Below are 27,487 nucleotides of genomic sequence, written 5' to 3'. Positions count from 1 at the left end.
TATCATTTTCTTATATTTTGGACTTTCTTTTCGGGCAAGTGAAAATACTCGGGCAAGTGTTTTGCAGCAAATTTGAAAATCTGCTTGCCCGATCGGGCAAGTGGTAAAATAAAGTTACACTGTATGTAGCACCCTGCTGATGTATCATCTATATGACAGACTGTGGCTAGTAGCATCACAATTTAAGGGAAGTCCCTTGGAGTCCCACGCAGTGACTTCTACCCCATCAAGGTAGACCTGATTTTGGCGGCCAAGGTACCATATCGATAGATTACCTTGCATAAAAGGTGAAAAGATGGAAGAGGGAAAGAGAGAGAGAATAGGGGAGTGATTTGTGTTGGAGAGAAAAGACCTTTTGAAGTAAAGCATTGCCAAAAAAAATATATTTTGTATCAAAAAGCAGAGATTATAGGTTACGAGGTTTGCTTCTGCCACAGGAGTGACAAAATCATGTGAGACCACATTTGCTTTAGTCAACAAGAGCTAGAGGAAAAAAAAGAAAAGAAATCGCTTGAGGTCTAAAAGTTTGTGACTTGTGCCAGGAGGACCAAAGTTCAGTAAAAGGTCATGCATATCACTTAGTCCCAACAGATTGTCCTATCTTGAAAGAAAAAAAAAAGGTCCACACATTTGGCCATGTGCTCCCACATTTTATGTACTTTTTACAGATCTGCAATATGTATGATGCACAACAAATTAACCTATTTCCCCCTTCTCTTTGTAATAAAATTACCTGGTGATAATTGAAGTTATCGATCATGCTGTTGCCCCAAATTCTTCGATGTAAAGAAAATCACATTAAAAACAACATAATGTGTCAATGAAAAAAGTTTTGGTCCTGTCGTGTGTAATCAAGAATACAACGAGAAGAAAATAGAAAAATAAAATGAAGTCTCAAACAGTGACAAAACCATGAAAGTTTGGGTTGCACAGCATCCAGTGATAACAGACCTGTGGTAGTGAGTGAGGGGGAAGAGTGGTGAAGTGTGAACAGAGTGCTGAAATGTGCCAACTTGTTGACAGCGATGGAGGAAAGGTTTGCGATGTTGAGAGATGGAGCAGCGATGAATCGCTACATTTGACGATCGCAACTCCTGCGAAGACATCGTCCTCACTATCGAGACTCTACATAGAACATGATCATGATCTTGCCTTTGCTCTTTGAGCTGACTGGTGCCGAGGAGTACGTCTCCTTATCAATCACCACGGGGAACTTCGTGTCGAGCGATTTTGGATCGGATCATAGGTCCATCTGCTCAACACCATCTTCTTGACAGCTTTAGCTTTTAATTGGATTGACCCATTTCCAGCGCCCTCCGTGTTCCAGAGAGAAGAGAATGACATAGGAGTTGTGGCCATTTTTTTTTTTTTTTTTTTTTTTTTTTTTTTTTACAAAGAGCTTGCAACTATGCTACCACATTGCAGAACCTGTATTTTGTTGGCACTTTTTTGAGTGCTAATTTATCACGCAGATGCTCTCTCTGCACCTTATCAACAGTCAGTGTGCTGGTGTGTGAATCACTGTGGTGAGGTTTCAAAGAGATGGTATAGGCTTGTTTGCCAAAAACTTGTGATTTTGTTTGTTTGTTTGTTTGTTTGTTTGTTTGTTTCTACTCCTGTATGCCTTGCTTTTCTCTCTCGCTCTTTTTTTCATGGTCATTACATCCTGAACTGCATACAAAACCCTTGAGCATTGCGTAAAATTAGATAACTTTGGAGGCAAGGAAATACTAACAGGATCTTTATTTAGGTGTGTATAACTATAAATAGATGGTGGTAGGGTATTGCATATGTATATGGAAGAAATTACCTGCATATTTTACATCTGTGATTATTTACATGTGATGGGTTGCCTACATGGTATTATACCCTCCCACGCATTTTCATGAGAAGAAATCTCAGTCATTCCAGATATGCAAGAGCCTGTGGGCATGTCCAGGTAAACTGGCTGGGCACAAAGCTGATTGGCTGACATGTGGTGGGCGTGTGCATCTCCACAGCAAGGTCCTGTTTTATGGTAGGTTTATTCAAGCAGGCATATAATACATGTATGTGTATCCTGAGGCAAACTTCTATCACCTGGTGTGTCTATTCCAGATCTGATGAATGACCATGTCAGCAGAAATATTGATTCCTGTGCAGTAAGAGAGGTCATATGACCTTTTTCTGTCCCATGGATGTACAGCATTGAAATCTTTTTTTCCCCCTTCTTTAGGGTGATGATTAAGAGCAGCACAAAGGGATTCAGTGGTATGGCATGCTGGGATAGCTGTCACATAGGTCAAAACATATGGCAAAGGTCATAATCTGGAATTGCTTGATTTTCTTTTTGGTAATAAATTGTAAGTATTTGGTAGACTTGAAATTCATATTTTTTGATTAATTAAAGAATTGCTTATAATGTCATTGACCTTAGGGGTCAGTCAAGGTCAAAAGTTAACATCCAACAATGTTTGATTCAACTGGAAGAGAATGCTATGATCTACATGTAGATGTGGAAGAAATGTACCCAGAGACTAAAATATTGAATTTATCAGGCTGTGAAGACATACTTCAAACAATTTCGCAATCTTCTCTGTATGAGACCTATGGAAAATGTAGACACTCAGAGACTACATATCCAGTGCGTGACGTCATCAGACAAGAGCCTTCCGGCGGACCGTTCAGCGGGGTTTTCCGAACGCTCCTAGGACCAATTTTTGAAAAGTGGAATGTGAAGTAGCAAAACATTTTTCTCTCTTGATATATGGCTAAATACCTTCATTATACATTGGAATTCCAATATTCCAAGTTTTATGGCTATCAAATTCCTGTGAATGTCTACTTTCAAAACGTTTGATCAGATTAAGTATGATGAGGTTGTGAAAACACAAAAATAGATCTCACCAGACACCTGTAATAACACATGCCGCCACAAGGTCAGAGATGAACTGATATCATGAAGCTTTTCACACAGCTTCATTAATTAGAAATGCAAACAAAGAAAAAGGCAGGTCAAAAGGTCAAAGTGGATGGTAAATTGGAAAGGTTTGCAAAACATCTTTTCTCTCTCATTTATTTTGCCGTTTTTCATGAGCAATTAGCAAACTTAGCTAGGCTGAAAGGATGGCGCCTGAATGATGCATGACTGCTCATTGTGGAAGCTTTTTTTTTTTTAGATGTTATAACTTTGGCCATTTGCATTAGAGACAGAAAAAAAAAACAAGTACAGTACTCTCCGCTTAACCGGGTACATTCCATGACATACTGTACCGTGCTGTGTGTCTGATGCATAGAGGTGTGTGGATTAGTATGTGGTATCTGCGTTAGGAATCAACTCACATGCTTTCTGGTTAATCAGTGCTCCACTTAATCGGGTAAGAAATGCTCTGCCAGATGCTACCCAATTAAGCGGAGACAACTGTACCAGGTATATGGGGGGGGGGGGGGGGGGGGGGGGGGGAAGATAAAATACAGGATCTGAAGTTTTCATGTCTGGATGAGTCAAGACTACCAGACGTTTCTCAGAATGTGTAGAAACCACATCACGTGCGTGTCTCATACGTTGTACGTGTGCCCAATTAGCGGGATTCGGTCTGGTGAATGAGTTCTTTGCTGGGGCTTTTGTCATCTTTGTCATTGTTGTTACTGTTTTTTTTTTTCTTGCTTGATTTTCTTCTATGGTGGCCTACTGATGAGCTGCCGACATGTAGGTCATGTGTTTGAACTCTGAATGGCTGCCGCTTATTGGATGAGGCAAGTCTACTCTAATAAACCCAGCACTTTTGCTGATTGGTGCCAAGTTGATAGGGCAGTATGATGGCGCAATTTGGTTATCTCTGGACGAAATAACAGGGACCGGGTTCTTCGCCACCCATGTTCATGGTACGCTGCAAGAAAACAAGAGTATTTGTAAAGAGCCATGTGCAGCCCTGATATGAAGGATGACATGACTCAATGGAAAATTGTTTATGTAACCATGTAGAGAAACAAGTGTTTCAGATCATCATAACGTGGTATTGAGTTTAGACAAAGAGTGCTGTGGCTTATGAATGTCATCAGAATGGCATTGTTCGCAGAGTCTGTGTCCTCTAATTGACTATCTACGTGAAAAATGCTTGTTCTTGAATTTCAGCCCCACTTCCATACCCCAAAATAAAAAGAAAGAAAAGGATTTTTATAAATTATGTCCATAATAAGTCTTCTAAACAAGCTTCTTGGAGAGTACACATATTCCCAGACACTGCAAATCAGGAAAAATGTGATTGTGTTTATTGTGTGTGTATGTTTTGTGAGTGTGTGTGTCGTTGTCTGTGTTGTGTTGGTGGTTTTCTTTTTCTGTGTGTGTGTGTGTGTGTGTGTGTGTGTACAGGTATGTTTTAGTTTGTGCATACCAAATGAATGAGGAATTCTGTTAAAGAAAATATCACTGCAAAGTGATACTAAATGTACTTCTGCTGGCTTTGAAAATATGTATTGAAATAATGTCCAAGAAGTGTTTAGTCTTGAGTAGGATCGAGTGGAAGATGTTTCTTTTGATTTGATTTGATTACAATTTGATTCAATCTACTGCTTGGGCATGGTAGAATAAAATGCATCAATTCAAATACATGAATCATAGCTAAATATGTGTTGTGCATGTATCACATATAGTGAAGAAAAAAAACAACTGATAAAAAAGTACCATTCCAGCTGATAATCAAGGAGCAAAAACTCAACATTTGTGACCTCTGGTGTACTTATAGACAAAAGAGAAAAGACTGAAACAATAAAATTTCATAATGATATTATAGCCTTAAAAATTTGAATGCTTAATAAGGCTCGTAAATAAATACATTTAATGAACCATTCAAAACACTTGATCTTGCTATTTTAGCCACTAAAAATTTGAATGAATATATCATCACTAAGAATAGGTATGAGAATGATAAAATTTCAGGCTGCCACAACCTCCTCTGCCATCCATTTCTTCTGAAAATGGAAAAATGATATTGATCTGTCATTGATCTAGAGTACTAGGCATTGAAAATTGTGATCCATTCTCAGAAAACAATAGAGTGAGATATCAGGAGTGAGACCCTGTTTACAGTGCGGGGCTGGGTTCGGCCGCGGCTCGGCCGAGCCCCGCAATTTTGTCCGTTTACACTGCTGGGCTCGGCCGCGCTTTTGATTCAAACCTTTCAATATTTTGTCGTAGTGACGCTCTACTTGTAAACAAATGCAATTTGGTATTGTCTGGTTTTCAGACCCTTTGCCAAATGAATTCCGTGGCGACAAAGTCGCCGTTCGGGCAAAGGCCTTTGCCGAAAGAAAGAATCCTTTGCAGGACAAAACCACCTTAAACTATACTGGTTTTCGCCGTTGAGGGGGTTAATATCCTGAATAGTGAAAGATACAGGCAGAGGGTTTGGAAGCCAGACTAAAATTGGCTGCGCAATAGGCCACGCATTTGACCCAGTTCGCGTTTACACCAAGAAAAGGCCGGGCTCGGCCATGGCCGAGCCGCGGCCGAGACCACCTCCAGAGCGAGGCCAAATGCGAGGCCAATTTTGGCCTCACATTTGGCCTTTTGCGCGTTTACACTAAAGCGGGGCTGGGCACAGCCGCGGCCGAGCCTCGCACTGTAAACGGGGTCTAAGTGTTGATATGAATTTTTGTATTGCAAAAGAATTCTCATTCAATGAAAATGTTCTCTGCAATATGAATGTTTGAATCACTGAAATTCCCTGAGTCTAATTCCTTTGCATAAACAGTGAGAAAAACTCAGCTTATTAGTGATGCTAATGCCATCAAATGTCAATGATTTCTAAATCCAGATGTCAGGTTTGTTATATAACATGTTTATAAACCATTGCTTTTGAGACACCTTGCAATTTGCTTCCTTCTCCATTCTTTTAATCTGATACCAAAATGCCATCTTCTTGATAGGTGAAAAGTTTGTGGAAGGTTGGAATTCATCCCTTGTCTTTGAACATTCATTCGCTGTAGATGTATTTTACTCTTGATACCATTACGTTAATGATCACCATATATGTGTGAATTAGGTGGAAGAATGGAGAGAGGTTCCAGCCTGTGGTATCTACAGCGTAGATTTGGCAGCTTTCTCACTGTGTCATTCTCTAGACGTGAGATGGTATCCATGGCAACGAAAGATTTCACTCCCATCATCCATCCCAGAGCGAGCCTCACCCTCGTCGCCCCCCTCCGGTGATGTTTGTAGTCAAGTCTCGACGTCGTCGAGGGATGACAACCCGTGCCCCCAGTTCAGTGACCTTTGCCGATGCAGTGTCGGACAGTGTGCCCTGTGCAGCCCCGTGGCTCCCCTCAACATGGGCATTCCCGACCCAGACGCAATGTCTGCTATGCGGGAAGGCAGAGGAGCAGTCGGAGAGGAGGGTGACGGGACCTCGCTCCAAGCCACCCACGACGTGGCGGAGGCGGCCAGGCAGCTCTTGGAGGTGCTGGAGGATGCAGTCAGGGTGAGGGTGATGGGGGTCCCTCGCCGAACGTCTTTCTTCCCAGATCTAAGCAGGATGGAGAGGACTTCCCGTAGGGAACACTCCACCAAGAGGGCAGTGTGCAGTGTGAGTGACGTGAATGCACAATTGCCCGCACTTCCTGGAGGCTGTGGTGGTCGCTTATGTAACATTGATGGCAGACAAGTCGGATCACGCGGAGAGGAGTACGCTGGCATTCAGAGCCGTTTGCGGGGAGCCGACTCGGAATGTGTTATTTATGGATGCATGCGAGATGAAAAGCATTCTTGTGCTGACCCAGAATCCGGGACCGCATATTCTGGAGAGCATGATGATGGTCGTTGCCATGGTGACGGACTATGTGGTATTTCAGCATCAATGAGTGAGGCCCAAGGCACACCGAGTCCACTGCACCCTCATGCGCTTCATAGTGAGGATATTGACGGAGCTGCTCAGGAAGAGGGACAGTCAGTGTGCGGGGAGAAGGGCCAACCTGTCTGCTGCCCTCATTGTCCAGTCTTAGAAGCGCAGAGCAGAGTGGGCATTCTCTTCTCGGGTGGCCTGGACTCAATAGTATTAGCAGCTCTTGCTGACAGGTAAAGTGAGGATCTTCATCCCATTCATGTGTGTATTCATATATATGTGGAAGTTAGATTTGGGAATGTGTTTACACATGTACTAACAAAACCAAGCAAGCAAACAAGCACTACCAATTATCAACACATAAACTACCGGTAACATTACCTTGAACAGAATAAAGTACAAGGAAAATTTTACCCCCTACTGCCCTCAAAGAAAAACCTGCCAAAATTTGCATCAACTGAAATGAGTGATATGCCAGCAACGTGTCAGGAGAATTTTAAGAGAAATGAGATAGCATTTTAGAATCATGTGAGTGTTAGAATGAAAGTTAAGTCATCATCCCCATGCATAGAATGGTGTGGTGCTGTCCAGCTCCATGTCTATTGAATGAGCTGTCATAATTTTGATATAAAGTCCTGTCTATGTACATCTGTTGTTCCTATGTGAGTGATGAATAACAAATGAGAATAATTGCCAGATGCCTGTGTACAATTAATCTTTAAAGGACAAGTTCACCTTCATATACATGTGGATTGAGTGAAGGCAACAATATTAGTAGAACACAACAGTGAAAGTTTGGGGAAAATCCGACAATCCATTAAAAAGTTATGAATTTTTAAATATCTGTGCAATCACTGCTGGAGGAGAAGACTACTACAGTGTATGATGTCACATGTGTACAGCGATATAAGGAAAATAAAAAGAGAATTTCACAAAACTTGACTTTTTGAATAAAGTGCACATTTCTTCGACTTGCTACTGACTTATGTTAGAGGTAATATTATCCCCCTGACTTCTGAAAGAGAGAAGTCGAGTGTTCTTTTTTTATGTGAGAAAAGTGAGAATATCTTGAATTTTCATTATACTTTCTTTATATAGTTGTACTCATATGGCATCGCAAGCTATAGTAGTCTTCTCATCCAGCCGTGACTGAGCAGAAACTTCAAAAATTCATAACTTTTGAATAGATTGTCCGATTTTCCTCAAACTCTCATTGATGTGTTCTACTAATATTGCTGCATTCACTCAACCCACATGTCTATGAGGGTGAACTTGTCCTTTAAAAACAAGACTTGTTGTATGATGTCACTGCCTGTCTCTATCCCAGATGCAGGAGATCCCCAGGGGGCTCCCTATCCCTCAAATTAATCCATTCCATAGTATGGGAAGCTGGCATACCAGGGCCCTGTTTCATAAAGGTGTTCGTAAAGTTACAAACAACTTACGAGCGACTGGTGATCAGTTCTGATGTGCTATACTTATCAGAATTTCAATAATTCACCACAAGAACTGATCACCAGTCGCTCGTAAGTTGTTCGTAACTTTACGAACAACTTTATGAAACAGGGCCCTGGTTTCCATAGGGTCAACTCATAGACGAGAACCTGGTATACAGTGTACATGTACCTGGTTCCCAAGATATACTCAAGAGTGTCTGTATTTGTGGCCTGAATTCATGTCTATTTGTATCAAACTGAGTAGAAAAAAATGACTTTTATCCAAAGATTATAGTGTATGCTATCCAATCTTTTTCTGTCTCATAATTAAGTTTATTTTTGCATACACTGTAATTTGCCTTTTCCAACAGAGTATATTGTGCTTGTTTTGCTGCAATGCTCATATGAAGACATGCACATAGCCATTGAGCCTGACCTCACTAGATTGTGACTTTTGCAGACGCCATGCACATGCCCTCATAGCATAGCAAAAGAATTTGTGAGCCCAGGACATGTTTTACCAATATCTCATGTCCAATCGATATTTTGTATTGTTTGATGGCACGTACAGTTTACCATGGAAAGGGAATCATGTACTGCTTGACCGCTTTCGCAAAGGTGGATTACCAACCTGTCCATTCTTTGTCAATGGGCAAAAAGAATCTTGTTTGGGGGCAGTGAAGGATCTTCAAGAAGTGGTGGGTGGAACAGGTTAAGGAATCCTTAAAAATCTTCTGTAGAACCATAAGTAATAGAGATACATGTAAGGAAGTGTTAAGCATAAGTACATTTGGTGACTGTGGTTCCAAGCTTGCTCATGGTGGATCTGGGGGTGCCCCCCTTTTGGTCTTGTGGGCAGGACGATCAAATTTGGGGCCAACTTTCACATTTTCATCTTCTTCTTGAAAACACATAGTCACATTTGTCACCAAATTTGTCACATATTATCACCAGGGTGATATATTGTTCAAATGGACACCTTGTCCCCCTGGGTGTCCCCAGGAACCCCAGGGAAACCAAATTTGAGAGGCATTCAAAAAAATCTTCCTCTATATAACCATGGACCTATTCCATGAAATAACCTGAAATGCTCAGATTTAGAGTACACCAGTGAGTCTACTTTTTAAGCTTCAATCATGGCAGATCCAGGAGTGGCCCCTTGGGGCCAGACTAAATTTGGGACCAGTTTCACATCTTTCTGAATCTCTCCTTTTTGAAAATGGATGGGCAAATTTTCTACAAACTTAGTAGGTACCATTGCCATTGTAATACAGCAATTGTAGAATAAATGGATACCATACCCCCACGGAGGCCCCTGAAGTCCCCCCCCCCCCTCCCCCCAAGTTTGCTATACAATGTATAATCTTCTTGGGTAATAATCTGCAAGAATGCATGGACATTTGCCACAGTGTTTGACTTTACTACGGATATTGTGTGGCATAAATGTTCAGTTTTTCTTGTGGTGTTGTATCAAAATACCGATATTAGTCATCTTCTCTGGTAGGTTTGTGCCTGCGGACCATCCCATCGATCTGTTCAATGTTGCATTCGAGCAGAGGAAAAATGTGGCCCCAAGGAGAAAAGGAAAAAGACAGCAATGTACCTCTGGGCGGGCCAAAAGGTGAGGCAATTTTGGTTTGTTTATTTGTTTGTTTATATGTATGTATGTCTGTATGTATATATGTATGTTTGTTTGTTTGTTTGTTTGTTTGTTTGTTTATTTGATTGGTTGGTCCCGTTGGTTGGTTGGTTGTTTGTATAATCATTGTTGGTCAGGTGAAAAAGCAGCAACATAGCAGAAGCTGGAAACCTTTTTCATGGTCTTTGGGGAGGGGGGGTGTTCTCACTTTGAGAAGAACCTAGATTCATAAGTTCATTTCTGAAAGTTAGGTTATGGAGTGTTCGGACATTAAAATGAGTCTGCCCGTACAACAGCAACATATGTCACAACCTGCTTGCCCTGCCAATCAAATGCAAAATCCTTGATATGCAAGAGTAGGTACATATTATGTACACAGAAGTGAATACAAGGTCAAGCTAGGCTTCACCTCAATTTTGATTTTAGAGGTCAAACTATTCTGCCACAATCCCCAGACTCGGTAAAATTCAACTTGAAAATCAGTCCAGGCTGCGATTGCCCAAGGGTATCTTGAGAAGCGTGTTTGGGATGCAAGGACACGATTCGGGTGCACTGTTGCAGTGTCAGGCTGACAAAAATCACTCCATTTAATAATAGTATGAAACTTGTTTCTGTACATGTTTACAAACAAGTTCCTTCTTAAAGTCTGAAACCTCTCTCAGTCACAACCTTTTTGCTTTTTCTCCAGTCAGCAGGATGTGCGTGCCATGTTCCTCTTCCTTATCTTAAAGCTAGTGTTACAAAGTCCGCCCAGTTTCCGCACAATTCCTACTGTAAACTTGTGGCAGCACACATCAGAAAACAGTGTGCTGTGCCAAAAAATTCCAAATTTCAAAGGACTGAATCTACAGTTTGTGTACATTGGACATTTACAAATCTTGGGAGGCCTGGGGATGTAATGAGGAATACACATGTTTTCTGCCTTTGCTCTATTTCTGTAGAATGCTTGAGGCATTTACCAGTCCCTTCAGTGTTGGAACGTTCCGGCTTGTATGTTGTTTTTTTGGGAGTGTGTGTGTGTGTGTGTGTGTGTGTGTGTGTGTGTGTGTGTAGTATGTGCTTGTGGCAGTGTGCCAATGAACCCAATAATGTGTAATGTATGAGAGAGAGAGAGGGAGAGAGAATGGTGAGTTGAGCCTTAAAGTTGCACACCCCATGTGAAAGTCTCCTCACTGCTTGACAAATGAGGGCTGCTTGATGCAAAAAGAGAAAATGGAGTCATACATTTTTTTTTTAAAGATTTCAAATTCTATTACTATTATCCATATGACATGGACTAGTTGCACCTCCTTCATTTCAAATTGTATGTTGATGCACTTTGAGGGGATTTCAGTGCAATCCATTCTTTTTCCGTCTTACAATTAACATTTCTCGAATCTTTTATTTAAATATACTGTATACGCTATATATATTTAGCAAGTCTAAAATTTTGCAAATTGGGACTTGCGGACGATTTCGCGAGGGGTTAAATTCGCGATCGTAGAGTACTGTACTGAATGGAGAAATGTATACGTGTGCGTCACATTCATATAGGGATCAGAGTCATTTATTTTCGCGTGTCTTTAATTTTGCGAATAGCACCCGACTCGCGAAATATTCGGCGTATACAGTATGAGGGATCGATGATGTCATACAGGAAGGACATTCAAGAATATTTGTGTCAATTCACATGAAATCAGTATGATCTCCAGTCGAAACCAACCTGTTTTACTCTCATTGGTACCTTTTTTACACATTGTACCTTTGAGCATTGAAACAAATTTCATTGAGTCATCTCAATAAGCCAGTTTGGGGTTCCACGGTGACTTCTTACACATTTGAGGAGCAGAAAAAGGTCATTTGTATCAACAGGCATATTAGTTCTTAAATTTACTTAATTAAGCATCTGCGACATAATGGTTATTCCTGTAGTCCTTACAAATGGTGCCTGCAAGCACATCTACCTGACAGCAGGCGTGGTATGGTATACCCGAATATTTCGTTTTTTGCAGATTTCGCAAGTCAGGTGTTATTCGCAAAATTAAAGACATGCGAAAATATTGACTCTGATCCCGATATGAATGTGACGTACATGCATACATTTCTCCACTTTAATAGTACAGGACTCCAGGATCGCGAATTTAACCACTCGCGAAATCATCGGGAAGTCCCGATTCACAAAAATTTTGACTCCCAAAATATATTGTCGCTGGGGCGACAAGACCTGGTATCTACAAAATGTCAAATGTTCAGGAGAGCCAAAAAACATGGCGGCCAAAGCACTATAGCGAATGGGATAGCCTTTCCTTTGACAAGCCGTGGTGGCTTCATTTTTGGAGTAAGACAGTTGGGATTTGGACAGAACATCACTTAACCCATTATTTGACTATTAATCCAAAAAAAATCATTTTTAACAAAATTGCAGATACAAGGTCTTGTCACCCCAGCGACGATATGGTGTATACAACAGGGTCTGATCCAAAAATAGTGTTCACTTGGACTAAATTTTCATATTGACACTTGTATTTCATGTTATATATCATATAAAAGCTGAGAATCTGCAGTTTTCAGAAAAGTACGTGTCTAATATATTTGACGTCAGACTTTTCCGTAAATTACCGATAAAACATGAAAAGCGCCCTCTTTGCGCGACGGGACGGACTTTACTTTTTCAAGTAATTTGCACAAAAACTACAAAAGTAGGGGAAACATCAATTCTTATAGAGTACCCTTCCTAGGAGCAATTCATTTCTGGTATTCATTTTTCTCATTATAGTTGAATTTTGGGTCAAAATCTTCATTTTTTCTTTAAAAAATATGTTTTTCAGTACTTTGACACAAAATTATTATTTTTTCTGTATGATAGACTTGAGTTTGGTCACTCATATTCCATAATGTATCAATGAATTAGTGGGGCTCTATATCCATGACACTAAATTAAATAATTCGCTATTCAAAAGAAAATTATAACTGTCCAACATAATGTCCGTCCCGTCGCGCGACGGGACGGACTTTACATAATGGTAGGCGCGACGGGACGGACTGCACATGTAAACAATGGTAGGTGCGACGGGACGGAATTTTTATACCACAATGGGCTAGAAAAAGATTGTCCCTAACTTGAACAGAATAAAAAGACTACAATGAAATTGGCAAACTTGTGAAAAGAGTAACCATTGTATGTGGTCAAGGGGTTTTATGGATCCTTCATCTTCCCTTCAGTTCTTAAATTATTATATGTATATCTCTACCCCCATCCCATGATCTGATTGACTAGTGAGGTTGACCAATTGAAGTTAAAGAGATGGTATAGTTTTGGTCAAAATGGGGCATCAAGTTTTCATCTATTTTTGTGAGGTAATGAGAAACCTTTTATGAAATATAAAACAGCATGTAACTCTTGGAGGGATTTAAAGTTTATTTGATGAAAATTGGTTTTGAAATGGCTGATATATGCAAAACAAAGTAAAACAAAGCCAGGTGGGTTCCACCTTTTTCGGCAGTGGATATTATTTGTTTTACTTTGTTTGAGATATTGTCAGCCATTTCAAAACTGATTTTCATCTAATAAACTTTAAATTCCTCTTAGAATTGTACGCTCTGTATTATTTCATATAGTGGTTTCTTAGTATCTGGAAAAAAAGAAGGTATCAGTGTAAAAGCTCAATCTTCATCTCAACCAAAACTGTACTCTCCCTTAAAATTTGATGTTCTGCTGATTTGTAGTTGCATTCATTTTACATACGTACATGAATAGCCTTTTACTGTTTGGAGTAATGTACTAAGATCTATGCTTATTTTTTGTTTCATTTTGTCCGTGATGTAATTCACCAACTTATTCTTAGCAAGGCAATTCCCATTTAGACATTTAAAAAACAATTATTGTAAATTACAAATGCACAGTCTACTCTGGTAGTCAATACTGCATTTTTAGATAAATCTGATTCTCTTGTCCATGTGTTCGAACTGTATTTTTTTAAAAAAATGAGATTACTATTTATCAACATGCAGATTCCTACCCTGTCTGAGAAATAGGGAAGAAAAATTGCCACAAAAAGTTTATGAGAAAAATGGGGAAAAAAGCATTCTTAGACAATTGTTTGAATTTCAATACTGAAACACTGATTTTGAGCATCCCCATAGTGGAATGCACATGGGGAATTGACAATTCAAAATTCTTCATCTAAAAAATACATAAACCTGTTTCAATTCTTAGACACTTCTGACATACAAGTTTAAAAATACAATTTATATAAAAAAAAGAAATGTCAACAGTATTACTGCAACTCAAAAAAGAGGTGAAGTTTTAAAACTGAAAAACTACAGCATGGTTATCAAAAACTGTGATCCTAATATATGATGCTCAACCCCTTGTGGATGGAAATGGAAAAAAAAAAACAGCATCTGGATACTAAGATAATCAGAAAATTACTTCCCCAAAATGATTTGCCACTACTCTGAGTGGCACTGTTGCTGCTGAAAACTTGTATAGACTTTATAGCACAGTCAGTCAAATCATGGAGGTAGAATCAAAGCTTGTGCAAATGACGTGCAACGTAATGAGTCTCATTTTCACTCATTAAAAAAAAAATGTTCCTAGGAAAAATATAATCAAGGATTACTACACATAAGTGCAAGGATTTTTGTGTAATGAAAATCTTTAACTATGATAGTGATAACTGCTACTGAAATTTTCCATCATTTCTCAGTAGTTTAAATCTTGGTACTCTACACTAAAATGTTATAAAACTGTTAATTACAGGCTTGAACACATTTTGATAAAAATTAGTCAGTGTTGAAAATTTCCCATTCATTTTGTACATAGTGCATATCGTTTCGTCCCGTTGGGATGGAATTCAACACCTTTCGAGGAAATTACTTAAAAACTATAATATATTAGATCTGTATATTAGCTCTTTTGTTGAAGTAATGTAGGGAATGGTAGTAAACAATGCCACATAGAATGGCAAGTCTTGCTCATCAACATTGATACAATTTTCCTTTGAATTTTGTTTTAAAAAAAAACAGTGATTTTTTTAATTCCGTCCCGTCACGCCAGTAAAATTTGTTGTTTCCATGGAAACAAAACAAATGTCTGCCTTGTTTATTGTGCACTTTCATGCTTTCATGTAAGCTTCTATCATGCTAACATTTTTTTTCTTTTTTTAGCAAAAAAATCTCTTAAATTCCGTCTTATCGCTGTCCCTTGATTTTTGGGATCAAACTCAGAGCCACATTTTTGTTTTTCTCGCTGGAAATTGGAAAAAAAAATGGAAGAGAATACGAAGAGTATCCACAGTTGCCAAGATCGTCATTAAAGACAGCCTTTGCATTGGTGATCAAATCTTGGTGGAAAGATTCAATCTTTGGGCAAATGAAATGCCATTACAACATTATTACTCATGAAAAGTAATTTTCCTCGAGAAAGAAAATCAAGGATTACCGCACCAAAAGTGTAAGGATTGCTGCACCAAAAGTGTAAGAATTCTTGTAAAATGAGAATTTTTGGCCTTATGATAATAATTGTTGATCAAATTTTTCAGCACTCATTAGTAGTTTGACTCTTGGTGTGCTTAATCTACACTAAGATGTTATGAAACTGTGTTTTCCAAAGTTTAAATACATTTTGATGAAAATTAGCTGATTCTCTAGAATTTCCCATTCGTTTTGTACATAGTTCATTTTTGTCCGTCCCGTCGCGCGACGGGACGGACTTCAACAGCTTTTGAGAAAATTACCTAAAAAATAAAATCTATTAGATCTAGATGTTTCTCTATTTGTGCGAGTAATGTTTGGAACATTGACAAACAAACACCACATGACATGGTCTGTATTACTCATTAACTTTGAATTTATTCTCCTTTGAATTTTCTTCACAAAAACCAGTGATTTTTTCAGTCCGTCCCGTCGCGCTAATAAAATTTGTTGTTGCCATGGAAACAAAACAGATGCTGATCTTGTCCATAGTGCAGTGTGATGTCTTCATGTAAGCTTAACACATTTGTAGTAATAAATGGCTGCTAACACTTTAACTCTTTTTGTTTTAAATAAAAAACCCATTCAAATTCCGTCCCGTCGCGCTCCCTTGATTTTTGGATCAGACCCAACAGTATTTGGCAATGTTAAGAGAATAATGTTTGTCAGTACATTTAATGCAAAATAATGAAATGGATACTTCCCCAAGTACAATGTATTAATTGACAGACCACTCTAATCACCTGGTCTACACAAGTTTGTAATTCTTTGCTTGAACATGAATTCCACAAATTGCCACATTGGGCAAGCTTTCGCATTATGTCGTTTCGAAAATGAGAAAAGTGCCTTTCCCAACTGAGAAAAAAGAAAGGCAATTTGTACCTATTTGTAAATGGGCTATTTACTCTGAACCGGCTTGGTAAACTGCCACAAAGAACCATTGCTGAAAGATTTGATAACAGTCAAATAGCCAAAATTCTTTGACATGTATACCACAAAAGTTGTATGCCCTGCCTACGGCATCCAAAACAGATTTCCATCTGTGGGAGAGAGAGTCTCCTTTAAAGAGTCATTGCAGCATTGTTCGCTGAGTTCATGTGCAGTTTAATCAGGAGATGGATATTGGAGTGGTGCCAAGAATGTGTGCATGTGTGTGTGTGTGTGGGGGGGGGGGGAGGGGGGAGGGGGTGATGGGAGGGGTAAGCTTGTGTTGTATATTCATGTTTCCTTTTCGTTGTCATGTTTTTATTCTGTGGGATGCTCTCCGCTGCGCTAACTGTGTCACCAGATGTGAGGTTAGGGTATTCTGGAAAGCTGTTTGAAATACTTCACTTTGCGTGCTGTTGATCCATCATGTCAGCTGACACTGACAGGATCCCTCTTCTAGAGAGAGTTAAAGAGAGTTTGAGAGAGAGAGAGAGAGAGAGCATGAGAGAGAAGGGAAGAGAGAGAGGGAGAGTTAATAAGCGAAAAATTGTTCATATGTTTGAACTATTAACTTGGTAAAAACCCCTCTGTCATAGAGAGACATGTTGAAGACAGCAATTGAGGGAAGCACAGAGAGGGAAGATGGCATCAACCGGGGAACTTTTAAAATTTATGATTTGATTTAAACTTTTCTTGGTCAGAAAAAAACAGAAAAGATAGCAGGAAAGATATATGTATATATATGTGTGTGTGTGTGTGTGTGTATATATATATATATATATATATATATATATATATATATATATATATATAATGCATATATATATATTATATATATATATATATATAAGTCAAAAGTCAAATATATATATAAGTCAAATACAACAGTCAAAACTCATAGTTCTCAGAAGGGCTCAAAATTAATCTTCCACCATCTAAGAATTTGCATAGTAATACATCAAAAAGATCTACCGAGAAACATGTCTGGCTGATGTGATTTGCCAGGATAATGAGTTGTTTAGGAGAATTTTGAGATCAAAAGTGTAAAATGATTTAGATCATAAATATGCACACAATGTTTATTCATGAAATGCCCTCCCCATTCAGTAGGGGGTAGGTCAAACATTATGTGACGAGCAATCGTGCCCGGGCAATTGTATTTCCTAACAGTCTGCTTGCAATTTACTCGAACGCAACAGATCGATGGATACTGCTGCTGTGGCTTGATTTGGTGATTATCAATAATTATTTATAAAGAATATGTATTACCCACAATCGGTATACAATGTGCTCTGCTGAGACTGCAGTACTTTGGAGAACTTTTTAACTTAATATTTCACATTTTGTCATTACCCATTACAATGAAATTGTGTTATTACAGTGTTATTTAACACATATTTAATGCATATCTGTTCACTTTTATACAGCAAAAATGTTGTTTTCCCTGTGAGAATGATAATGTCTTTTTACTTCCAGTCAAGCTGATGCCCATTCACCCACTTGCAAAGATGGAAAAAGTCAAATCAGATAGAGGCAAAGAGAGAGATAAATGAGGATTGAGCTCAATATCCCCCATCTCCCTCTCTCCCTCTCTCTCTCTCTCTCTCTGAGAGATAAAGGTGTGGAGTAGGAATACACAGAGGGAGCGAAAGGATACATTTAAGTTGCCTACATATGAATGCAAAGTGGTGAAAATGGATCCATAATAGTAGTAGTGGATGGGTTGATAGATAAATGATATTAAAGAGAAACAGAAGAGAGATAGAGAAGATAGGAAGTTATATATATGTTTTTTCATTGCCTCCCTTCCACTTTCTAATGATCCACAGAGAGTGTTCCTCCTCATCCTCCTCCTCCTCCACCACCTCCTCCTCCTCCTTTGATGTCCCAGACCGGGAGACGGGCAGGGCGGGGCTGCTGGAGCTTCAACGGCTAAATCCACAGAGGAGATGGAATTTCGTGGAGGTACATGTTGAGCCAAGAGGGAAATGTTTTTGTAGATATCTGTCACATTTCCAGTGAGGTCAAGGCAACCACCAGTCCTATCATCACAGTACACACTTCTCGCAAAATGAATTCCACTTATTTATGCCACAACAGTTGTTGGTCTGTGTTCTTGACGGAGATACATGAGTGTATGTTGTAACATGATTCTCTATTACCTGTCATGAGATGGATAAACTGAAAGTATTGACTTCAATTCCTTTGTCACCCCTTTTATCTAGCCTTGTCACTTGATGTTAACGTCCATTTTGAGATGGGTAGGTTCCAATTCTTGACCTCTCCCACGTTTTATTGTACTTGACAGTGTATACCTTTAGCATGAGCACCACAACAAATCTTCACTGTAAAACCAGACACATTCGCGGCATGAAAATTCTGTACATTGATACTAAGAACTTTCACGAATCACCAGTGGCATTCAGTGCAATGTGTAGACTAACACTTTTGCATGCATTGTACTTTTGCGAATCTTGGCTCAGACTCGCAAAATTTGAAAAAAAAAATGGGAAAAAAAGTGGAAATTCATATCCAGCTTCTAAGATTACATGTTGTGCAGTGACTTTCAGATGATATAAATGTTTTATTCAACTTAGTTTGTGTAGCATGGAAATTCATCCATATAAGTTTGTTTGATGGGAATATATATATATATTTTTTCAGCATGTTGCCATGGTCAGGGGGTCAAAGATCGAGGTCATATTTTACTGCATCGCTTCTAATGCAGTAAGATTCTTGATGTAATGTCATGAAATTTGATAATGCTCAATGTAGAATAAAAGGTCTATTGGCCTTTCTATATTTAGGGCAGAACTTCATATCAATCAATCAGTCAAAGATCATTAACAAAGCAGGTCCTCTCTAACTCTATTTTGATAAATGCACCAAAAATAGAAATGACTAGATTGGAGCAGTATTAAAGGGTTTAACATAAAAGAATGAAGCTTTTCTGTGCGTGGGAAGTGGAGAATGCCACATCATCATTGTGTTTTCACGAAAGATGCAGAGTTTGTGGAAATGGACCAGACAATGACATGAATTCATCCCTACACCGCATAATTGTGTTTGTTTTGGCTTATAATATTCATATAATAGCATCATATTTTTTCCAACTGAGTGGGACCGAGAAAATAGTTGGATGGGAAATCATCTGAACACTTTTTATTGCGCTGGTTCCGAGTAGTATGCTATACCGACGCTGAAATGTTTGTTGTTTAATGACTACATACACCTCAACAACAGATGGTGCTCTACTCAATGATCCCATATGAGCACGCCACATTTTCCTTCTTCTTCTAAATGCTCTCCAACCCACCCCACCCCACCCCCAAGTTTTATGCCTGAAAAGTGTTAACGGAAATATAAAGAGAAAGTGAAAGTACTGTTACCTTGAATGAGTTCATTCAATGCCTTTCTTGTAGATTCCAACTGCAATGCAATTTATTCTTTTCTTTGTTGCTCGTGACAAACAATGCTGATTTTCTTTTCTTCTTTTTTCTTTTGGTGTTGTTTGGTTTATTTTTGTCCTTTTATCTTCTCTTACCCCCATCTTTGCACGCACCACTTTCCGTGAAACCATCCAGGTTAATGTCACGTTGGACGAGCTCCAAGAAGCAAGGTGAGGGAACAATGCAACATTTCTCCTTTGTTTATTCTTTTTACGAATTTGGAAAATTTCTTTGGCAGCAGGTCGCAATGGGATGATGAAGTGACGAAAGGTGGGACAGTGCTCTGCAGAAGACCAGATGTTAACAGATGGAGCTTGTATGATGCGAATGTGGTGGAATGTTTCTTTGGAGGAAGGGGGGTGGAGGTATTTTAGAATATAGAGGTGCCTAGAGGGGAATAGTATCTATGAAGAGCATAAGGGGTTTTGACTTAGATTTGGCAAGAACTATGGTATCTTTATGGGGGAAGGGGGAAATGGGGTTGATGGGGGGCTGCATTGGATGGCTGGTAATGAAGAAATATGGTCCATGCATCGATGCTGGTTAGGAAGATATATGGTCCATGCATCAAGTGGCATTAACCCGCTCCTGTCCTCTAGGGGGCTGCGGATGTTCATGTTTGTAGTAGTGATTGTGAGATGGAGCCAACTGATACCCAGTGGGGTACGCCCCGTGGGTATACCGAGTGGATTTGCCAACTGAGGCAAAGGTGCTGTGATGGCGAGGGAGGGAGTTTCATGATGTACATTGTAATTGTGATTTCTGCATAGTTTTCTTGATAAAAAAATGAATAATAAACTATGAACGTCCTTTTTTATCAGAATTTCTTGATACCAACTATTAATTTCAAAAACAAACAAGAAAGTCAGGCATTTGGTGGTATGCAATGGCTACTCCAAATCTATACCACCCTAAAGAAGTAGCATGAACTATAGGGTGTGGATATGATGCTGACATCAAATTTTTAATGCTAATGTCTTCCTCTTGCAGTCACATCAAACAAAAAGAGTGAGGATTTTTAAAGCAAGTGAACTTGAGACTTATGAGGCTGTAGCAATAATTATGACATTGTCACATCATCTAATTTGAATACCACAGGGCATGTGACTTTAACTGATACCAGTTATTTGCTGTTATTTAGAAATTTGTGAAACTTTTTAACAAATCCATGGCTTCCTTCTTTTGGTCCAGTTTTACTCAAACTTTCCTCCAGTCCCCTTGTTTGATTCTACTCTGTCTACAAGAGTCAAATTGAGCATACTGTGCAGATTCACTCTAAATTTCATCACCTTGCTTCAAAAAAAAGAAGAAGAAAAGAATAAAGAGGTGCTTCAGTGTCATTTGTTATTTGAAGCAGCCACCGCTTTGCCATCTGACATGCTCTCATCTTCCTGTTTTGTGCCATTTTCCAGGAATCCATGTTTAGAGCATGCCAGATATTTCATTTCCCGCGCATGTACAAATCTTCTTCTTCTTTTGTTGGGTGCGTGTCCGTGCTGACACAAAATTTGGCCAGAGTCAAGGAATGATCCCGTATAAAGCCCAATCTCCCCTTTCTCTTTCATTTTCTTACCACTTTCTCTCTCTCTCTTCTGTAAAGAGCAAAGAAAAAAAAAGAAAAAAAAAGGAACAATGTACGAAAACAAGCTAAAGTAAGAATTCCTCCACCCAGAAAATCTTGGCTCTCTTACCACTAGCTGGCAAGGTGGTTTAAGCCGTGTGTAGTAACTTCCAGCCTGTTGGTGAAAGACACTTCTAGAATGCTGTTGACAGGCGAAATCATGCGATATGCCGGTTGTAAAGTGTGTCTTGTAAGAAAAGCTGTCACATGTCCTTGATTGATGAAAAAAAAAAACACAACAGAATGAACAAACATGGCTTCTAGGAATTTGATTTAGATTCAGTGATTGAAACATTCCCATTTTTGATAGTTCCACTGCGTGAAAAATATGAGAGAGAGATAAAAAAATAATCTATTTGTTGCTACAGTCACTCTCTTTACTTACATACAGCTGCCACAACATAATCAGGACATTTTTTATAGGAATATATCCTTTGTCCAGATTTTGCAGCTATCCTGATTATGGATAACAGATTAGAAAGCATTACAAGAAGGTTGGAGCACTGGTTGGCGTTTGATACCCAGCTACAATTTGTTCTATTAAATGTACTTTTATATGGTAACTTTAGTAATACTCATGTCCATATTTTCATCATAATTTTCAAACTTTGTATTAGAATTTTGAGTGTTGTCATATCTATTTCAGCATCATTACCCCGCTGTATAGTTGGCAAAGTTTGACAATTTTCCTATTATTGAACCACTGCAATGTTATTGTTTAAGTCAGCCAATATCTTTAAAGTATCATTTTATGTGTTTATGTTTGGATGAAAGTAGGAATTATGCTAATTGTTATGATCAAACCAGAAAACAGTATAAAAATCACTTATTCGGGAAAAAAAAAACATTTTTACAGTTTATTTTGCAGTTGTGAAAGAATTTGAATGAGGGTAGGCCAGAGCAGGTGGTAGATCTGATGAAGGTCAAGGGTCAAGGTAATTTTTGAAATTTCATGGATTGACCTTGACAGCATTTTTTTTCTCTAAAGGTCATAATGAGTTTGATATCTCTGGAGGTCAAGGGTCAGACATCAAGGCCAGTCTTTTTGTTATTTCATTGCGTAGCTGTAGAAATACATGTAGTGAAAGAAATGTCATACTAGCTCAAAGTATGAATAATTACAGAAAGCGTCACTTGTCACACATCGCGAGTACAGTATCCGATGTTTTATCAGAACACCTGTTTTCTGCAATAGTTTTGTGAGGTTTTTTTTTTCTTGCCTATGTTATGACGGAACCCCTCTCACACAGCTCACGCTCAAAATTGTGTATACTCCTGTATGGGAATTTGTGGTGCACTGCACACGCTTTTTTGGGGGGGTTCGCCCCAAATTTGGCTAGTTCCTGAGCATGACAAACAGTGCAATTTCGTGACAGGTGTGTTTGATTCATAGTATCAGTTGTCAGCTACCATCTCTGTAACTTACAGCTGTACTTTTGGAAAAAGGGGAGGATTGAACAGAGTACATTGCAAGCGTAGAATTTTGCAGTTTAAAAAATGTTTGATGGGTATAAGAACAGGTAAAAGAGAAAGAAAAAAAATTGCTATTGATAATTATATATGTATGTCTGTAACACTTGCATCTTTCTTCATTTACAGTTTTAAAAACTGTGTTAAGTGGAATTCGTAAAAGCTGTGAAATCTTCAAATGCTTTCATCATGAAAGCCCCAGTTTGGAGACGTGGTGCCTCATTTGATTTTGAGCCTACCAACCCTGCCCTCCCCCCTCCTATTACCACACCCTCTCCACTACCCTCCCTGCCTTGTCCAACCCCTACCCCCTCCCTCTCCCATCCCCCATCCCCCAATGGCTTATTAATGAGGCACAATCATTCATCTAGCATTGTCTTCAAGACTTGCAATTTTTTTCTTCTTCTTTTGACTGTGTTTGCCAGCATTGTGATTGGATTATGTTCTTGAGTCAATAGACGCTGAGTTATGCCCATTGTTCTAGGGCTCCCCAGTAGGGGGCAGGTTAAATGTTTGCATTGAGAGGAGATCCCGCCCAGCTGGACAGATGCCTGGTGGTGAGATTGCAGGAGGACAATAACAGGATGAGTAGAAATCTAGCTGTAGCAGAGAACTCTGATAAAAAATGTCGCAGCAATCGTACTAGAGAAGATTTTGATTGCCAAAAAAATGTTTCCCAGGTAGTTTTGCAGGGACGTTAGCCAGTGAATGTCACCATGTTGTCTGACCCGTCGTGGCCCTTTTATCACAAAATGCCATTGTTTGTCCTGCCACTCTTCAACCAGCTTTATTATCCAGGACAGTTGCAGGTGTTTTCTTTCAGGGTTATTATGTTGTTTTCGGTCACATTCTCTGCTGCTTGCTCTCTCTGTCAATCTACCGCCCATCTTATCACCCCATTGTGCATGGAGACCGATGTCTTTTAATCTAGCAAGCAGCTTGTGTCAGAATGATAGTCACTGCCTATAACAATAGCCTAACTGTGTCAATGCCCTATGTGTTGTTGGTTTTTTATTGTCAAAAGAGAAATGTATATGTTCCTTTTGTTATGGGTTACATATTCTTTCCTGTCGTGCTTTTGTGCCAAGGGAGTAAAATCGATTTTCTCAAAAAGGGAAGTATTACCAAGAGCACTACAGTGTAACTGTTATTACGCTCCGCCTCTCTCTCTCTCTCTCTTTCTCTCAATATAACATGGATTAAGCAAGCCGAAACACAGAAAGGAACTATTTTATATTGTAGTGGCAAATATCAAAGTGACTTTAATTCACATCCATTTTCAAGAAAGTGCTGTTTGTTTGAATGTTGGTACAGTAGTCACCGCTTAATCAGGTAGTGGAAGAGGATTTTTTGCACAATTAACCCAACTAATTAGGCCAGGCTTTTTTGGCTATGCTAAAAACAGGGGGCGGATTCGATTGTTTTTCGACTTTTGATTTATCTTCGTTTTTTTATTGGAAATTGTCACTGATCACTTTTCTACTATGATTAACATAAAATCAATCAATCTACATGTATTACGTGATTAATAGTAAAAATAAGCAGGTTTTTATGAGTTTCGTGACAGAGCACAGTTTTCCATAGGAAATGTACACAAAATCACAACAACAAAAAATTGTTCCTGTTTTGGGGTGACATGCCATGACAAAAAATGGGCGTGGCTTTGTAAAAATACGCACTGACATTGCAAATTTGGTCTCAAAAGTTGCACATGACTTGAACAAAGAAAGTCAAGAAGCCTCATGACGAGGCCGCCTCGCGTTTCAGAATTATTGCGTGAAACGTTGAGGAGGGCAGGCAGATTCTGCCCCCCTTCCCCCGCCCCTTTTAGGGTCAAGCGGAGTGTACCCAATTAAACAGAGAATACTGTATATAAATTCTGATATTACAATATGGTTGGAGCAATAACTGGGATCTGACAGAAAGAAAAGTTCCATGCTGACTAGAAGTGAATTGAAAACTTAGGTGCAAGGTTGCAGCATGACAATTTTACCTTCATGCACATAAGTAACAGATGTATTCGAGTTCAAGGGGTGTGATTCATTTAACACCTGAATTACTTAACACCAGAGAGCTGATTCCATACATTGTGGATGCACCCTGATCCTTGCAATTGACAGTGGGGTTCATAAGTACTTTAAAGACATTGGGGTCAAGAAAACACCCCTTAAGATTTTTTGCAAAGATTTCCATTGGTTTCTGCAGTGTTGATCTGTGAAGTAACATCTGTGATTGTAGTTGTACTTGCGGCTGCTGCTTAAACACTCAAGATGTGCTCCAATCCACTGGAACAGTTTCCCAATCACTGCTGAGATGCTGTACTACAAACATTGATATTAAAGGACAAGTTCACCTTCATACACATATGGATTGATTGAATCAGCAATACTAGTAGAACACATGAAAGTTTGAGGAAAATTGTTCATTCCATTCAAAAGTTATGATTGTTTTTTTTTTAAGTTTATGCGCAGTCACTGCTGGATGAGAAGACTACTACAGTTTTTTATGTCACATGCGAAGAATGATATAAGGAAAATACACAAAGAATTTCACAAAATTTCTTTCTTTTTTTTAAAGTACACATTCCCTATACATGTCACATGTTACTGACGCATATCAAAGGTAATGTCATTCCCCTTGCCTTCTGAAAGAGCCAAGTCATGAGCTCTTTCATTATGCGAGAAAAGTGAAAATATGATGAATTTTCTTGATATTTTCCATATATCTTGCGTTCTACATGTGTGACATTACAAGCTGTATGTAGTAGTCTTCTCATCCAGGGATTGCGGCATTGAAGCGTCAAAAATTCATAACTCTTGAACGGATTGTGCAATTTTCCTAAAACTTTCACTGAGATGGGTTCTATTAATATTGCCACATTCTCTCAATTTAGAAGTATATGATTGTGAACCTGCCTTTTAAAGAGGTTTTTGGGGAAAGGAATCTAAACTGCTTGATAGCTCACCTCAAATCTTTGCCTGCAGTGATTCTTGTCTTCCATCCATTATATTCAGCATTTCCTATCAACATTTGTCATTTCCCTTTAGTTTTTGTTGGTTTGTTGTTGTTATTGTTGTTGTTGTTGTTGTTGTTGTTGTTGTTGTTTTGGGGGGGATTAAAGATGGGGAGAGAGTGAGGAAAAGACGCAGAAAATAGTGGTTGAAGTTTTGTAGGACTTCTAAGTCTTGCTGATTTTGCAAGCTGCTCCCTGAAAACATAGTTACTGTGGTTGTATATACTTCTCCGATGTTGTATGATTATTTGAATAAAAAAACTGGAAATAAACTCACTTGTTGCAATATTTCACCAATTATCAACTGGCTTCTTTGATCTTGTACTTTGACCGGATGACTGAGAAGAATTTACATCAGTCTATTTTTCTAAATATGTTCTTGGTCAATCATGCACTTACCTGAAGAGAAGTGGCACTCTTTGTTTTTCCTCAAACCATGTGTACTACAGACAACTACATTAACGAGTCATTGAATGCTGTTTTGAAATGCTTAACTACAGCATTACGAAAGCGAACACAATAATGTTCTTTTCTTTAAACATTACACTTGTAGATCTCGCAACAAATTGTTGTCTTTGTGGGTAAAAATTCTTAGTATATTTTTCAAACAGAAAGAGAAAATCATTGGATACTTTGGTGTGTGTTGAACTGCAGGTCTCAGAGGCTCTGTCACCTGGTCTACCCTCAGCAGACAGTCCTGGACGACAGCATAGGGTGCGCCATCTGGTTTGCAGCCAGGGGGCGGGGCCGGCTCATCGTTGCTGCTGGTGGCAAGACGGAGCGAGCACCTCCAGGGATTATCTACAATAGTCCAGCCAAGGTACAATATCAATTTTGTCTTTGTCCTTTCTTTTTTTTTTTTTTTTTGAAGCCACAGTCTATCTCATCTACCCATATACAACATACAGTTAGTGTCCCTGCACATTTATACAGCAATAGTGTCCCTACATATTTAGTGGCGGATCCAGAGGGGGGCGCACCGGGCGAGCCCTCTTTATTTTTTCGATAAAACTAAAGAAATAAAGAGGAAAAAAATGGGGGGGGGCGCGTATGCCTGCCCCTTTAATTTTGTAAAGGCGCCTCCCCTTTACGGGATTCTTGGATCCGCCTCTGACATTCATCCAGCAACACTGTCCATTTTATTAAAATCATAAGGTGATGTACACTGTATATAGTGAGAGTGTGACACTTTTCTGAGTTCATTAGCTGATCAGTGGCAAACCGAGAGTTTGAAGGTCACATGTTGCAAACTTCATCAGGTGACACCCTTACACTGGGGGAGATTTTTGGTCTCTAGCAAAACAGTTAAAAAAAAATAAAATAAAATAATTCCCTGTCTGTTGTTTTGTCCTTTTTCCCTTTAAAGTTTCTTAAACTCTCTCTCTCTATCTCTTTCTTACTACCCTCTTCCTCTGTCTGTCTGTCTGTCTGTCTGTCTGTCTGTCTCCCTCTCCAATGATCACAACTCCCCCCCCCCCAATTTCTTATTAATCACTACCAAAATGCAAACCCTGGTTACATTCATTAAAAGACTTTTAATGTACTTTACAACTTATGCGTGGACAGGGAGTGATGCTACAGTTATACCTGAGTAAGTAAGCGCTCATATCATAGGCTTTTGCAATGAATATAAACTAGTAATTATTTGTGGTACTAAAAA

At 39.0% G+C, this 27,487-nt stretch overlaps 1 protein-coding gene across 1 annotated transcript in view; it reads left to right on the top strand.

Annotated features, from left to right (window-relative positions):
• Positions 1 to 27,487, top strand: part of LOC139733506 (asparagine synthetase domain-containing protein 1-like) — a 64,930-nt gene that overhangs the window by 21,044 nt on the left and 16,399 nt on the right. Inside the window, exons 5-9 of the mRNA XM_071644317.1 lie at positions 6,024 to 7,051; positions 9,759 to 9,865; positions 18,133 to 18,239; positions 19,859 to 19,893; positions 26,482 to 26,647. Coding sequence (XP_071500418.1) covers positions 6,024 to 7,051; positions 9,759 to 9,865; positions 18,133 to 18,239; positions 19,859 to 19,893; positions 26,482 to 26,647 — 1,443 coding nt within the window. The remainder of the gene's footprint in view (positions 1 to 6,023; positions 7,052 to 9,758; positions 9,866 to 18,132; positions 18,240 to 19,858; positions 19,894 to 26,481; positions 26,648 to 27,487) is intronic.

Source organism: Diadema antillarum, unplaced genomic scaffold (assembly GCF_040938485.1).
Source record: "Diadema antillarum isolate AM-2024a unplaced genomic scaffold, OU_Dant_1.0 seq00000481_RagTag, whole genome shotgun sequence".
Taxonomy (NCBI): domain Eukaryota; kingdom Metazoa; phylum Echinodermata; class Echinoidea; order Diadematoida; family Diadematidae; genus Diadema; species Diadema antillarum.
The sequence above is the reverse complement of the archived record's forward strand: the minus strand, read 5'-3'. Positions and strand labels throughout refer to the sequence as shown.